Source organism: Dermacentor silvarum, chromosome 9 (assembly GCF_013339745.2).
Source record: "Dermacentor silvarum isolate Dsil-2018 chromosome 9, BIME_Dsil_1.4, whole genome shotgun sequence".
NCBI lineage: Eukaryota > Metazoa > Arthropoda > Arachnida > Ixodida > Ixodidae > Dermacentor > Dermacentor silvarum.
Genome location: NC_051162.1, coordinates 53,483,908 through 53,500,403, shown reverse-complemented (window position 1 = coordinate 53,500,403; position 16,496 = coordinate 53,483,908). Strand labels below are relative to the sequence as shown.

The following is a 16,496-nucleotide window of genomic DNA, read 5'->3' as shown; positions in this document are numbered from 1 at the left end:
AATTATGTGTGTGGGGATTATGCTGCTGTAGCATGTCTATGCCGCTGTGTTTCTCTCACGCGGCTGTGTTTCTGTCGCCAGAAGCACAATCGGTCGAAAGACGGCCAATCTGGATGGGCGAACTGGCCGCGAGACCCGCGATTTTTCAGTTCCGTTCTTCTTCGTTAGAACGAGCAATCCTGGTGACCTCCGGTGACGACGAAGTAACAGGTTCATAAGAAAGTTGCAGTTTCTCCTGACAGACAGACAGACAGACAGACAAGAAACTTTATTTTGTCCTAAGGGACTATGTCGTAGTCGCGGGCCGCACCTGCACCGGGGGCGGAAGACCGTGATCTTCGGCCCTTTCGCAGGCCCTTTGGACAGCCCGAAGCTGGACTTGAAGGTCGTCGCTCTTGACGGCTTCTTCCCAGTCTTCTTGCCTGTTAAAAGGCGAGTGGTGCAATGCTGAACATTGCCACAGCATGTGATTAAAGGTGGACCTTGCCTCGCCGCAGTCGGGGCAGCGGGGATCCACACCCGGAGCGTAGTGGCTCAGCCTAGATCGAGACGGAAATGAGCCCGTCTGCAGCATTCTCAACACCGAGGCCTGGGGTCTGCCGAGCTTCGGGTGAGGAGCCGGGAACTGCCTGCGTCCCAGCTGGTAGTGAGCCGTGATGTCGTGAAAAGTAAGCAGCGGGTCCGTGGTCCGGTCGATCCCCTGCGAAGCCGGGCCCCTCAGACCGGCGCGGTTGACGAGACCTCGCGCCTGGTCGTGGGCCAGCTCATTGGGGTTGATCGAGCCGGGAGAGACGTTCCGGCCCATGTGAGCCGGGAACCAAGTGATGACATGACGGACCGTGCCTGGCTTGCGGGTCCTAAGCACCGCCGCAGCCTCGGCCGAGACCGAGCCGGCGAGAAAGGCCATCGCCGCCGACCTGGAGTCTGTGAATATCTGGGTGCGCCCGGGATCGCACAGAGCCAGCGCCACTGCGACTTGCTCTGCGACGGACGCCGTCGAGTGTTGGATGGACGCTGCGTTCAGGAGTTTGCCCTGGGGGTCAACCACCGTGGCCGCGTACGAGTTTGATCTGGGATACTGCGCCGCGTCGACAAAGGACGCGAGCTCTGGGTTCTGCAGGGCAGTCTTGATGAGTGCTCGGGCCCTGGCTGCGCGCCTGGCCTCGTTGTGTTGTGGGTGAACGGTCCTCGGGAATGTGGAGACTCTAAAGGCGTCCCTTTCTTCCTGTTGGAGGGGGACGGCGCACGACTCCGCGGCCATGGCGGTGAGGCCCGCCATCTCGAGTATTCGGTGGCCGGACTTGCTGGCAGACAGGCGAACGATCTGTGCCGTTTTCTGTGCTTCTACGATTTCGCTCAGGGTGTTGTGGACCCCGAGCTGCATCAACTTATCCGTGCTGGTCGTCACAGGGATACCGAGCACTCGTTTAATGCTCTTCCTAATGAGTGCGTCAATCTTGTTTTCCTCAGACCGCGACCAGTTTAGTGCGGAAGCCACGTAGTTGATATGGCTCATGAGGAAGGCGTGGTAGATCCTTAGGAGGTTGGCTTCGCTGATGCCACCCCTCCGGCTCGTTACTCGTGAGACGAGTCTGAGCATGTTTTCCGTCTTCGCCCTCAGGCGCGCGATTGTTTGCATGTTGCTGCCCTTTGCGTTGATGATCAGTCCGAGCACCCTGAGATAATCAACCCTCGGGATGCGCTGACCTGTCTTCGTTCTGAGATCGATCGGTACTTGATCCAGCGGCATGTCGAACTTGCGGCCCTTTCTGTCGGGCCGGTACAGCAAGAGCTCCGACTTGGTCGGCGAGAGGACCAGTCCCGTGCCCTCGAGGAATTTTTCCGTGACGTCCAGGGCCTCTTGCAGAGCCTGCTCCACCGCTGCGTCCGACCCGCCCCCGCACCAGATGGTGATGTCGTCCGCGTAGAGAGCATGATTGAGATTGACGCCCCCGATTCGGTTGAGTCGGACCGATAGGTCTCTCATGGCGATGTTGAAGAGTAGTGGGGATAGCACCGCACCCTGAGGCGTGCCGCGGGCTCCCAGCGCGTATCCGTCCGACTTGATCTCGCCCAACTTGATCGTGGCCTTACGATCCCTGAGGAAAGACCTGACGTACGCGTGAAAGCGTTCGCCGAGGTTCAAACTCGACACAGAGTCGAGGACGTGCTTGTGTTTGACGGTGTCGAAAGCCTTCGCGAGGTCCAGCGCCAAGATGCCTCGGACGTCTCTCGTGACCACGTCGACTATCTGCCTCTTGATCAGTAGCATGACCTCTTGAGTGGACAGCGAGGGTCTGAAACCGACCATGTTCGGCGGGAGGAGCTGTCGTTCCTCGACATACCTCGATATTCTGTTGTGGATGACATGCTCCGCCACCTTGCCCATGCAGGACGTGAGCGAAATGGGTCGCAGACTGTCTATGGCCGGTGTCTTGCCTGGCTTCGGAGTTAGGATCACGGTGGCTTCCTTCCAGGCATCCGGTACGGTGCCGGCCGCCCAGGCCTCGTTGATTTCATTGGTGAGCAGTTCGATCGAGTCGTCGTCCAGATTTCGGAGGAGTCTGTTCGAAATTCCATCCGGCCCGGGAGCCGATCTTCCTGTTGAGGCCTTGAAGGACCTCTCTGACTTCCGAGACAGAGAAGGGGGCGTCGAGGTCCTCGTCTGCTTTGCTGCCGTAGGCCGGGTAATCTTCCGGCCCGGACTGCCCGATGGGGAGGTAGCGAAGCGCGACTTCGTCCATCACTTCGTTCGTAGATGCGCCTTCGCTACTGAGCTTGTGAACCAGCCTGTCGATGGCCAGAGTGTGGTTTCTCTTGGACTGTGTGTCGTCCAGTAACTGCTTGAGGAGGTTCCACTTGCCTCCCGCGCGCATCTGTCCGTCGACCGACGCGCAGATTTCGTTCCATTGCTGCTGGCCGAGCTCCTTGCAGTGCGATTCGATATCGCGGTTGAGGGCCGCGATCCTCTTCCGGAGGTTTCGATTCAGCTTCTGCGTCTTCCATCTGGCCGTGAGGGAATTCTTGGCTTCGACCAGGTGCGCCAATCGAGCGTCCATGCGGTCGAGCTTTAGGTCCGTTTCGACGGTCTTGGTGACTGCAGCCACGTCCTTCTTCAGCTTCGCGACGAGGTCCGCAAAGGTCTCGTATTCTTCGTTGTCGTCCTTCCTTCTCTTGCGGAAGGCGTCCCAGTCCACTATTTTGAAGGCCCTCTGCGGGGCCGCGCAGACCGGTAGGGAGATTTCCACGATGTAGTGGTCACTGCCTAGGTTCTCTTGTAAGTTATGCCACTCCGCTCTCGGCGCGTTCTTGACGAAGGCCAGGTCCGGGGTGGTGTCTCTCGATATCGAGTTTCCCATGCGCGTGGGGTAATGGGGGTCGGTGATCAGTTCTAGGGAGCTGTCTGTTACTGCCTGCACGAGTCTGCAGCCTTTGGGAATGCTTCTCACGTAGCCCCAGGCTTCGTGCGGCGCGTTGAAATCGCCGGCCATAACGAGCGGCGTCTCTCTCGCCTTGGACGACGCCTTGGTCGTTAGGCTGTAGAAGGTCTGCCGGTTGTCCCTAGGAGAGCAGTACACATTCGTAACGTAGACGCTGTTCTTGAGCCAGCTGTTGGGTATTATCTCGACGAGGGACGCTTCCAGCTTGGTGTTGCCAAGGCACAGATCGTGCTCCTGGAAGGCACACTTTTTTGCAATGAGTGTCGCGATTCCATGCCCGTTCTCCGCTAACGAGGAGACGGCTCGGTACCCCGGGAGGGTAATTGTTTCCATTCCCGTTTCTTGTAGCAAAATGACGTGGGGCCTCTCTTGCGGCTCCCGGGTCTTGATGAACTGCACCAGTTGAGGCCTGCGCCTTCGGAAACTGGCGCAGTTCCACTGCCACACGATGAGCTTACTGTCCGGTCGCGCCATGGTTGGGCTTGTTGGACCGGAGGTGGGCTGGCATGCCATCTTGCTCGTCAGCCCGCGACTGCTGGTTGTTTTCTAGCATTTCACTGGACATCGCCTCCGGCCTGGCGGCGTCGCCGTAGTGTACGTCACAGCGCTTGGCAAGCTCGTTCTCGAGCAGTTGTACTCTGAATAGAAGGGTCTGGTTGCTCTGTACCAGCTCGGTAAAGGACTTCTGCATGCGGTCCAAGGACCTCTGCATGGCAGCTTCCGCCGTGCTCACGTCCTCAACCGTACCCTGGGAGGAGGTGGCTCTGCGCTTGGCCGCCCTTGCTGTGGCTCCTTCCTCCGCAGAAGGTTGCCTTGCCGCGGCCGCTTGGGCAGCGCTGGCGTTTCGGAATGCCTCGAAGTCGGCCTTCATTCTCTGGATTTCCTCCTTGAGACTGGCGTTTTCATTCATCAACTGCGCGATCCTGGGATCGTGCGCCCGCTCGCTCGCCTGTGCGGCGGCATGTTTCGTCTGGCCCGTCGGCTTCGTCTGTTTCACTTTGTCGGCCCAGGTGGAACCTCCTGGGATGCGCGCCTTAGACTTGGAGCGGCCCCTAGACTGAGAGCGCCCTCCTTGCACGGAGCGTCCCCGCGAGCGGGAGCGCCCTCTGGAGCGGGAGCGCCCCCTCGAAGAACTCCTCTTCCTTAGCGCTGACGTCAGTGCCTGGCTCTCCTCGTATGCCGCGTTGGCGCCCTTCTTGGCGGCGGCAGTTTTCTTCCGCCGGCGTCTTCGGCGTCTCTGCCTAACGACATATGGCGTTTGGAAGCGATGCTCGCACTTACGGTCAGCCGTTGGGTGAGGGCCCCCGCATATGCCGCATCTCGCCTCACACTGGTGGTCTTCGGTGGGGGACGCTGCTCCGCATCCCCTGCACTTCTTCACACTTGGGGTCGGACATACATCGGCCCTGTGGCCCAGTTCCCCACAACCGTAGCACACATCCACTTGCCTTTTGTATAGAGCGCAGGGCAGCATGCCCGCGCCGCACATGACAAAGTTCGGCACCCTCAGTCCGTCGAATAGGACGATAACCGTGGTGGTGGTCTTGATGCGACGCACCTCCAATGCGGTGGGGTTCCGGTGGTTTACAATCATTGAGTGGAGCTGAGCGTCGTTGAACTCGGCGTCGACTCCCCTCACAACACCCTTGCACGTATTGTCCGAGGCGGCCATGTACGCGGCCACCTCAAAGACCCCTTCGCGCAGGCGGATCTGTTGAACTATCGCGTAAGCACGCGCATTCCTTTCTTCTGGTGTTGAGACAACGTAGATGTTTTGCACGTTGTTAGGGCAGACGATGTCTTCGCCTACCTCGTCGGGGGAAAGCGCCGCCGCCATAGCCAGCGCTTGTGCCACCCTAATAGTGCTGATCTTTTTCACGTCGAGGCCACCCCGTGGCCTAACGATGACTCGAATATGGTCCCGAGGCAGGTTCGGGAGCCTTGAGGCGGCGGCCAGCTGCTTCAGCGCGTTCCGCGGGGCTGCCGTGCGGCGGCCGCCCCTGCCGCCTCCCTGCTTTACCGGGCTCGGCGTCGACTTGGGAGCCTCTTGCCTTGCCTTCTTATTCTTGCCCGTTGCCGTGGTCCAGCCGGGGCACCTTGCTTCTTCGGGGGTGATTTCTACCCCCTCCACCATCTCGACTTCGGGCATGATGCCCCACCACCACCGAGTTAGGCTGAGGCCTAGCCCGTTCTCGTCACCGGTGTTAGCCCGTTAGGGTTAGCTCCGCACGGCGTCGCGAAAAGTTCGAAGTCGTATAATAGTTCCAAAAAAGCACCTACCGAAATAAATCCGGTATCGGCTTGATCACCGCAACAAACTGCGTTGAATGGTGCACAATGATCAAGGGTTTTCGCGGACTTTACCACCGAAAACATTTGAGGAAACGGGAGTCGATGTTTGCGCGTCCGCACTTCCCGGCGGACTAGTCCGCCTCCGTTTCTCCTGAAAGCAGTAGCATAGGTGCATAGAGCAAGAGACGCTATGCGCTACTGAGCACGAGATCACGGCATCCAATCCAGGCCGCGGCGGCCGCATTTCGGTGGAGGTGAAATGCAAAAACGCCCGTGTGCTTGCGTTGTTCTGCACGTTAAAGAACCCCAGGTGGTCAAAATTAATCCGGAGCCCTCCACTACGGCGTGCCTCATAATCAGAACTGGTTTGGCACGTAAAACCCCAGAAAGGAAGAAGAAGAATGCGATAGCTAATTAGTGAACAGCTAAACGAAGTAAGAGTAGTAGGTTTATCGGACGTATAAACTTGCAAACATAGGCATACTAACTAAACATGCATGGTGTCACGCGCGCACCAGCAAACCTGAACGCATCGTACTCGGTGACCGCGGAAACTCGCTATCAAAACGCTGGAGTGAGTAAGTGCGGCGTTAGCAGCGACCGAATTGACCTTGGTGCAGCCTCTCGCACCAAAGCGAACTAAGCCGCGAAAACACAGCGCAGGGCGGACTCTGCGCCTCCGCTGATGGCTTTAAGATGCAGCAGCGCGAACGGGCGCACGCGGCGCAGAACGCACGTCCCCCTCCCTGCCTTCTCTTCCCCGCGGAGCCTTGCGAAGTTTTGCCGCCTGTGTGAGCAGGCTGGCATCTCGCACTACCTGGAGTAGAACGCGCCCGCCCCTCCCTTTCCTTCCCTCCCTCAGGAGCGTTGTGCGCGATTGGAAGACGGCCCGCTTCCTACCTGCTCCCCTTCTTCGCGTGAGCGATATTAAGTCGCGATCGCCGGCTCACCCTCGCACGCTTTCACTCGCAGATACAGCGTACGGCGCGCGGCGAAAATTTTATCGCCCTTGGACTTTATACGGAACCTCACGGCGACTGCAAAAATCCGCGTGGAGTTCCCATATAATAGCTATCGCAATAAAAGACTTGACCCTGCCTATATGAAAAATTTCACGTCCCAGGCGTCGGGCGTCACTTCGGGGAGTCAGTGGCTCATGATGTAGTTGACGGGAAAGGTTTGAGCAATGACCCGATAAGGACCATCATATTTCGTACGTACTTTGGAAGAGAGGCCAAGACCGATCGGTTGGACCCAAAGTCATTCGAGAGATTCTGGTGGGAAGGTTGGAGCAGGTCGACTGTCATCACGTCGAACCTTTTGGAAGGATTGGTCTGCGGTAGGGAGTGAACGGGTGAATTTCCAAATTTCTTTTGCATGCTTAGCGGTTGTGGAAACCGGAGTCCACTCCGAACCATCTGGATGATAGCAACGGTGCAGCGCGCATAAACATATCCACATGTATAGCGAACAATTTTGCTAATGAAACAAAGAATTGTACTTGGTGTTTAAGTCTATACACAGCACAAATGTATGACTAGTTAAGGTAATAATATTGTCGAGGTTATGCACAGCGAAGTACGATCAACATAAATGACTTGCACTATTCAGAAGAAAAAAAAGGCAGCAGATGTTTGCGACCTGGGAGAATTACAACCAAATTTCTAGCGAAGCTGTTCCTGTCGAACAGTTTCAATAATCGTTTCAGTTTTCTGTAATTATATCGCATAGTATAAAAAGCTCCCCATATATGACTGTTCCGTTTGAAACGTTGCCCACGTGTAATACTTTGGAGCACTTCCTGTTGGATTTTTATTGCGGTAGCAATTATATGGACACTTCAACGGGATTTCTGCCGTCGTCGTCGCCGTCGCCGTCGTCGTCGCCGTCACCGTCGTCGTCGCCGTCGCCGTGGGGTTCCGTATAGATTCCAAGGGCGATAAAATCGCGCCGTATTTGCGAGTAAAAGCGCGCGGGGGACGCGCGCTATCACGGAGAGCCAACGCACGGCGGAAAGCAAACGCGATTGTCGACCAAACGGCCGCGGGGGTATGGGGGGGAGGGAGGCGGGGCGACGCTGTGCTACGGCACCAAATGCTTATCTTGCAACCCAGCGCAAGGAGAACTGGCAACGCAATCTCCCACGCGAAAGCAAAAAAAAATGTCACAGTTTCGCCTTAAGGGCGAAGCAATGAATGCGATAGCAACACAGCAATGTCCTACGAAGTAAGGTGAGCGGCTTTGGTAGCAATATGAGTTGTAGTAAACATGAGCTGATTAAGTAAGCAGGTGTGCTGCGGCGTAAGTAGACCTACATGAAGAGAGACTCGATGATCACGAGAAGGCGCGTGTGAAACGGTGGTGTTGATGAGAAGCGCTTCCCGTGGGCAGCGCGTGCGAAGGGACACACCTGTAGTGCTGCACTGCCGATCCGGGCAGCATTGCATGTGTAGCGTGCGTTGGAAAATGTGGCCCGACTATTACTAACTGAATGAACAAGCGTGGTGTGAGCGCGCACAAACAAACATGAATAGATCACACTGAATGACTGCAGACAACGACTGTCAAAACGCTGGCAGCGAGCGCATACGCCGCCGTGGGCGAAGGTACGTGCGGTCTATCGCTTCAACGGAAACTGAGTGGCGAATGCACGGCGCATAAAGGTCAGAGCCGTGTGGAGATAAGAGACGGTGCGGGCGAGCGAGCGACGGGCGCGGTTGTTGGCAGAGTAGAAGTGCGCCCCCCCCCCCCCCCCCGCGCTCCCTCCGGCGCAGGCTTCCCGCTTCCTTGCTTGCGCGTGGGTGATTGAGTGCGTTCGCTCTCCGTGATAGCGCGCGTCCCCGCACGCTTCCGCCCGGGCATACGGCGCGCGGCGAAGATTTTATCTATAGGGAACCTCACGGCGACGGCGACGACGACGGCGACGGCAGAAATCCGGTTGAAGTGGCCATATAATTGCAATCGCAATACAAAGCGGGGAGGCAGCGCGGGAGGGACGGGGGGAGCAGCTTCTACTCTGCCAACAAATACGCTTGCACTGGCTGTGGTGGCCGTCGCCACCACAGCCACAGCCCGGCCGTGTCTCCTCACGGCTCTGACCTTTATGCGCTGTCCATTTGCCGCTCAGTTTCCGTTGAAGCGATAGACCGCACGATTCTTCCACCGCTGCAGCGGCCGCGCCAGCGTTTTGACAGTCGTTGTCTGCGGTCATTCAGTGTGATCTATTCATGTTTGCTTGTGCGCGATGACACCACGCTTGTCAATTCAGTTAGAAAGCGAATGGGTCCAAGTTTATGCCGCCGACAAAACAACTCTACTATCCCTACTCCGAATAGCTCTCTACCAATTTGCTATCGCAATTGATGCTTCGCCTTTCGGGCGAAACTGCGACATTTTTTTTTACAAGCCAGTAATTCATTAACGCACATGTTACTTTGCCATAACATTTACCATGGTGTACTCCCTCCCTCCATACTTTTGTCCCTGCCTCCCCTCTGCACACTCAAATTTCGCTAGGTATGATATCGGTTGAGTTCACATGACAGTTCTCGTAGGGCAGCGGCGTAAATTCCGCTTGGTTCGTAAAACACATTCACAAAGCTTCGTATCGCCTGATTGCTTAATTTACTGCAAATATCATACTTAGTCTTGTGTCTTCGAAGTTTACGTACATAGCGCGCGTACCACGCCTTTTATTTTAGCCAAATACGAACAATCCGTCTTGGGGAGTTCGCGTAGGACATCGCTGAAGCCAACTAGGAACGCCTTATGACGCATGAAAAATAGGAGGAAAAAAGCGTAGCTTGCACTGGAGGCGCATTGCTAAAAAGACAGCGGAGCTGATGGGCACCTAGCTAGTCCTGGCTTTTGGGCTAGGCTAAGCACTATTAAGTCACCCTCAGCATTTTCCTGAATTTATTGATCGATTATAGATTAGCTATTGATTGGCTATCGATGACTGACTAAGCTTAAGTAGTCCCAACCATGCTTATCTAGACTTAGTCACGCTCAGCTTCGCTAGTTCACAAGGGTGCCATTGCGGTTGGACCCTTACACGACCGCCACGATCGGCCCATATTTTCTGTTTACGCGTTACAGACGTACGGCCGGCTTACACAGCTGCACTGTTAAAAACTACGGCTCAGTAATTATTATTGCGATAGCAATTATATGGACACGTCAACCGGATTTCTGCCGTCGGCGTCGCCGTCGCCGTCGCCGTGAGGTTCCCTATAGATAAAATCTTCGCTGCGCGCCGTATGCCCGAGCGGAAGCGTGCAGGAACGCGCGCTATCACGGAGAGCGAACGCACTCAAACTCCCACGCGCCAGCAAGGAAGCGGGAAGCCAGCGCCGGAGGGAGCGGGGGGGGGGGGGGGGCGCACATTTACTCGGCCAGCAACCGCGCTCGTCGCTCGCGCGCACCGTCTCTTATCTCCACACGGCTCTGACCTTTATGCGCCGTGCATTCGCCGCTCAGTTTCCGTTGAAGCGATAGACCGCACGTACCTTCGCCCGCTGCTTGCTGCCAGCGTTTTGTCAGTCGTTGTCTGCAGTCGTTCAGTGTGATCTATTCATGTTTGTTTGTGCGTGCTCACACCACGCTTGTTCATTCAGTTAGTAATAGTCGGGCCACATTTTCCAACGCACGCTACACATGCAATGCTGCCCGGATCGGCAGTGCAGCGCTACAGGTGTGTCCCTTCGCACGCGCTGCCCACGGGAAGCGCTTCTCATCAACACCACCGTTTCACAGGCGCCTTCTCGTGGTCATCGAGTCTCTCTTCATGTTGGTCTACTTACGCCGCAGCACACCTGCTTACTTAATCAGCTCATGTTTACTACAATTCATATTGCTACCAAAGCCGCTCACCTTACTTCGTATGGCATTGCTGTGTTGCTATCGCATTCATTGCTTCGCCCTTAGGGCAAAACTGTGACATTTTTTGCAACGCTTATAGCTTATAGCAAGACCAGGAAAGTAAAACTTTTATCGCATATTGCAATTACCATGATCCCACTCCCCTTTCCACGAAATATATATCTATTGTAACGAACAGCTATGTCGGGACACCGGGAAACATGGCTGAAAGTGGCTATATCAAACGCTCTAACCCTTGAATATGATTTTTAACCGGGAAGCTGTTTAAGCCAGCCGTAATTTGTGTTGCGTAGCCGTGGTAGCCATGGCAACCGGGAGGAGGAGGAGACCGCGTGCATGCGCACTAGGTCTCCTCCTTGCCAGCTCCCTGCCTTCCCGACCCCTGCCTCTCTTCTCTCCGCGGCGCTGAGCCAGGAGAGAGAGAGAGAAAAAAAGGCGAAAGCTTGCACTAGGTCGCGCAAAACTCAAGACACAGCGAAGCTGGCCGATTGATCTCGAGCGGCTAGCCTCCAACACGTTCGAAGTCAGCAAGCCGCAGCGTTCTTGGCACTGTGCCAACCTTGGTTAGCCTGCCTGTGTTTGTGGCATGACAGGAGCGCTGTCGCTCGTAGGCGCCCACGCGTCCAGCGCTAGTCATGCGCAAATGGTACCTCCGAAAATTATCGCTCGAGAATACCTTCCTGCATGCGTAGTTAAGTTAAACCAAGTCAAGATCTAGCAGCAACCAAACATACCTAGCAGTAGCAGCCAGTAAGCTTCGCCATGCCTAAGCTTTGCGCGACCGAGTGCAATCTTGCCTGATTTTTTATTGCGATAGCAATTATATGTTTTTAAAATTTGAACTCGGTTGCAGTTGTAACTGTGACAGCGCAGCCGTCTATTCTACTGGAAACAATTGACGGCTCATTTAGAACATTGCCTACGTATTGCCCATACCCATGCCCATAACTTTCCCCAGTTATTTTCCCCAAGGCTTGCTTGGCTCACCGAGGACACTGGAGAAACGAATTGCACATCGCGTATGATGTACGAAAACACATGAAGAACGTAATCTTCATTATCAAATCAATCATATTTGAGTCCGGCGTCTTTTTAGTGGGTCTGGGCACCCGCCGCGGACGCGGTTCCGAGACCTTGTCTCGAAGCGGCTTTCTCGGCTCGCTGGACGCAGAGTTGTACTGTCAGGTTCGAGCTGAGCAGTGTGGTCTTCCAACGCGAGCGGAGGCTGGCGGTGGAAGCACATGAAAAACACATGAAAAAATGAGGATTTAGTAATGATTTGCAACACATGCATCTAAGTGGGAAAGTGAAAGTTTCGCCACGCATTGCACTTCAAGTTATCTCTACTTTCACGGAATTTCAAGTCCGCATCTCGTGCAGTCGTTTTAGAAGTCTGGGAAACATTTTGGCTAGCGGCAGTATGACATACTAGAACACTTCAATGAGTAACTTTCTACAAAGGCTGTAATTAACCTACACAGAATAAGCACATATCGAACGTCACTCAGAACATTGCTTCATACTTCGAATAAATATAAACAATAAACAGTGTGCCACCCAAACGCGGATCCAGGGGGGATGTCCGGATGTCCTGGCCCTCCCCCCCCCCCCCCCCCTCAGATTTCTGCATCGCCCCCTCGCTGACAGGGGGATGGCCCTGTCGCAAGAAAATATGGCCACCTGCATTCTTGAAAAGTATATTTCGCGAGTACCAGTGATATCAGCCACGTAGAAGTAAACCTAGCTCGCTCACAAGCTTAGTTGTGTTCCGTCGGTGTGTGGTGTCGCGAAGTTGCCGCAGTTATTTTTTCTCATGAACACCTTGGACCTCCTGGCACCGGCGTGCCTTACTCGTCCCGTAGGTGGCGTCGAAAGAACGAAGGGACGTCCCTTTTGCCAAACACGCCGATGTCCGCACGAGAGCCTTCGCGCCTGATCAATTTAGTTGCCCCTTGGGGTGTCATCGGTTCCGCGACCAACCTGCTTAATGAAAGAGACCACTTGCGGAAGTGTTCATATACAGGGTTTGTCCGAAAAGTAATGTCAGTGATTATATTGTGAAGCTATTAAACGTCGCAGCGCGCTAAGACCAGTTGGGATTGGTGGAGGGGGAAGTTAGCATACGCACGCGTGGTCGCTCAGTCGTCTGCGACAATCTGGAGAGTAAGGACAAGGTGTTTCGTCAACTCATTTTTATTTACCGTGCAAGCCGTAATGCAGCGCTCGTTGGAACAAAGGATTTCCATCTAGTTTTGTGTCAAACTCGACAAGTCTGCAGTGGAAACTTTTCCAATGATAAATACAGCTTTTGGTGATAATTGTTTGTCAGAACGTCAAGTTTACCGGGGGCACAACGTTTTTTTAGAAGTTTGTGAAGAGGTGAGCGATGAAGCCCGCGCTGTACCACCATCAACGACCATCAGCGACGAAAATGTGACGCGCGCGAGATATCTTTTGTACTCAGACCCTCGTTTGAGTGTCCGTTTAGTGGCACACACAGTAAACATTCCAATAAGTACCGTTCACGAGATTTTGACGAATAATTTTCAAATGCGAAAAGTGTGCGCGAAGATCTTGCGCAAAATATTAATGGAAGACCAACAATCGAGCCGAGTTGAAACGTGCCAGGAGGTTTGGGACTTGTGCGAAAGTGACCCCCACATTTTGGACAATGTCATCACAGGTGACAAAACTTGGGTGTTTGAATACGACCCCAAAACAAAAAAAAGTTGGCCGCATATCTGCTTGCTTCGCTCCAAATGACATCGAAAGACGATAGTCTTCTGCCACCCCTGATAAGTAACACCCTCTCTTGTCCACCCTCCCACCCCTCACGCTCTTCCCCTCCCCTCTCACTCCTCCCATGATGTATGCAATGGAGATTTTGCTGAATTCAATTCAAATTTACCGCGTTCGCCCTGTTCTCGCGCCATCTGTTGGGACCTTTTATTACCGTTGACTTAAAGCCGGCTGCAGAGCCGCGGCTTCAGTCGGCTTCTTTTAACGCGTAGCGTTTCCTACACCATTTCTAACGCATTCGACGCCATTTCTAACGCATTGATTTTTCATTTACTAACGCAAAAACCAGTACAATATGTATTCCTAATTAAATGAACGCTACGGATTACGGTTATGTGCCTCAAAACTCTGTACTGCTAAACTAGCCATCCTATACTCCGTTTCATACATCGGCCAGGTGCAACGCTGTAAAAGCTGCGCAAGAAGTACGGCCATTAAAATGTATTACTCCGCGCTATGGTGGCTAGAGGGGGAAAGTGTGACGGGCGCCACATTCTCGCCGTGGAAGAGGGGCGCGCGGAACGCAGTGAAAATTCTGGCCGCCGCAAGGGGCGCTGGTGTAGTCATAGGTGCTCACCACGGCCGCGCGTGCTTGGGCTCGTCCGTTCTCTGTCTCCACTGTGCCATTCCCTCGTTTGGATGTCTTTCCTTCGCCGTCGTCGTTTGTTTGGCCACATGTTGTGCGAACCAGCGCATGGTGCTGACCATGCCGTCAAGTCGTTCAAGTACATGCTTCGTGCCTGGATGTAAAGGCGGGTATCGATCGTGCTCAGAGAAGTTATCGGTCTTTAAAGCCCCGAAGGATCTCTCGAGACGAGAGCAATGGGCTCGTAATATTAAGCGGGCTGACAAAGAACTGACGAGAGACAGCGTCGTATGCGAGCGGCACTTCGACGAGAGTTTCATTGAAAGAACATACCGGCACGTTATAAACGGTGAGGTTGTAGAGATACCCCGTGATCGTCCGCGTTTGTCAGACGATGCTGTGCCTACGTTGTTCCCGGACGCACCGAAGTACTTTACCAAAAAAGCACCCGTGAAAAGAAAGGATCGCAATGTATGTGAGCAGCACGGACCTGCCAAAAAACGGCAAAAGCCTAACTCAGTCAGCAGACAACAGCCCGAAGTACTCGTGCAGCAGCAGGAGCTGGAAGATCCCAGTGTTCCTGAGGTCGGAACATCTGACGCAGTCCACGCCGTCGCCGAAGTTCAGCATGCGGGCTTGAACCTCCGTCTACCTGACGAAACGTGGAACAAGTTAACGTTTCGCGGTGAACATGATTCTGCAGTGTACGGCGTTTGTGAGCTCGAGGGCGAACAAGTTGACCACATCTTGCTTCCCAAGCTGGTTAAATTCAAAGCTAATAGCTGCCAACAGAACTCATTGTGTTGCTTTGTATACCTGAGGGGAAAACTGCATTCACAGTGTACCGTCTCGTCGCAGGAAGAAGGGCAGTCGGTGCTCGACAGCACACATGCACTTACATTGTGTCGAGGCTGCGGCATCAGACCGGAAAAGCAAGGACAGTATGTAATCTTTGCTGGGAATTGCTTTTCCGCCAAGTGTACTTACGTGTGTGAGAGTGGCGGCTCCTGCATACACTGCAAGTACCTCAGAAAACTGGTGCAAAATCAAATGTCGCGAAAGCGGCGCAACGGGCGCGTGTCAAAACGCCGGAAAAAACTCGCTAACACGCGTCGCATCTTGCTTACCGCTCAGAAAAAGTTGTTGAATACAGAACGCGAACTAGCAGCGATGCGTCAGGCAAATCAACAGATTGCCGACGAGGTGTTGGGCGCTCGCATTAAAAGTTTGCCTGAAAAGCAACAAATGGCTGTCAAGGCCTGCTTCGAGGCAGCTGCGAGAAAATCAACATCGGGGATGTTGTATGAGAAAGAATGGATTTTGGAGTGTGTACTTCTGCGGATGCGTAGTCCCAAGTTGTACGAGCATCTCCGTAAGCAAAAAGATCTTATATTGCCAAGCAGGACGTGTCTGCAGCGCTATACTCGCAGTTTCAAGAGTGGATTCGGATTCAATAGTGCAGTTTTCAATGCCCTTGCTACCAAGACTAGAGACATGGACATCTCTAGTAGACATGGAGGCATCATCTTCGATGAAATTAAGTTCGCTGAGCATTTCAGCGTCAACGCAGTAGGTAAGCACCACCATTTCTTCAATCGAGCATCAGATCACTGAAAATGCACCACGTTTGCCCGGCATAGAGCCCGTTTTTATACTGCAGAGGCAATCAAGTTTTCCATTTTAACTTACTTCCAGGGATAGTGGAAGGCTTCGTTGACCTTGGAAAGTTCACCCTGGATGAAGATCGGACGACCCCGGCAGACCATGGGATGGTGATGATGTTTCAACCCTTTCAAGGTAAGGAAGCATTTTTATCAATGTTGTGTGCCAAGATATGTTGATTGGTAAAAGCACTTACGTTTTTCCAAATTAATGAAGAACTTCAAATCAGCTCCTTATTAGATGTTGCATTGATTAAGATTACCAAGTCAGCGAACTGAATTGTACATGCGTGAAGTGCAAGAAAGCGTCTCAATTTTATGTGAAACTACTTAGCAGGTCAGGCAGCTGCCTTCCTATAAAACATGAGTGCTATTGTGCAGGTGACTGGACACAGATATTGGGAGTGTTTTCATCGAAAGGGAACATCAAAGCGGAAATGCTGGCAAAGCTTCTTCTAGAGGCCACCCTCTTGTCAGAACAAGCCGGTCTTTTTGTCGACTTTGTATCCTGCGATGGAGCAACCTGGAATCGGAGCATGTGGAGGTCATTTGGAATCGGCGGTATGAAACTGAACTATCTGTTCTATTGTGCCAAGTTCAGCATATCTGCAATGTGCATGGGACACATGAAACAGTATACATACATCAGACTTGCACTTAGTGAACAACTTCCTTTGGCCCTATTTCTATGCGTTCCCTCAATATCAGCGATGTCTTCGCAGAACAGTGTATACTCATTAAGTTTCAAACACCTCCATCCCTTTTCGTGATGAGGAAACTGTGATGTTTGAAAGCAGACTGCTTCTTCTTTATTTCAGCATCCTAAGGCAAGACCAC

The 16,496-nt window shown here is 53.6% G+C and overlaps 2 protein-coding genes across 2 annotated transcripts; one reads left to right on the top strand and one right to left on the bottom strand.

Annotated features, from left to right (window-relative positions):
• Positions 1-245: 245 nt before the first annotated feature.
• LOC125940399 (uncharacterized) lies at positions 246-912 on the bottom strand. Its single transcript, XM_049656512.1, has 2 exons — positions 483-912; positions 246-422 (listed from the first exon to the last, which is right to left on the bottom strand). Exons 1-2 carry the CDS (start codon positions 905-907, stop codon positions 287-289), a joined length of 561 nt encoding a protein of 186 aa, XP_049512469.1. The 5' UTR covers positions 908-912; the 3' UTR covers positions 246-286.
• Positions 913-14,118: 13,206 nt separating this feature from the next.
• LOC125939826 (uncharacterized) lies at positions 14,119-15,612 on the top strand. Its single transcript, XM_049655284.1, has one exon. The coding sequence runs from the start codon at positions 14,119-14,121 to the stop codon at positions 15,610-15,612; it is 1,494 nt and encodes a 497-aa protein (XP_049511241.1).
• Positions 15,613-16,496: the final 884 nt, after the last annotated feature.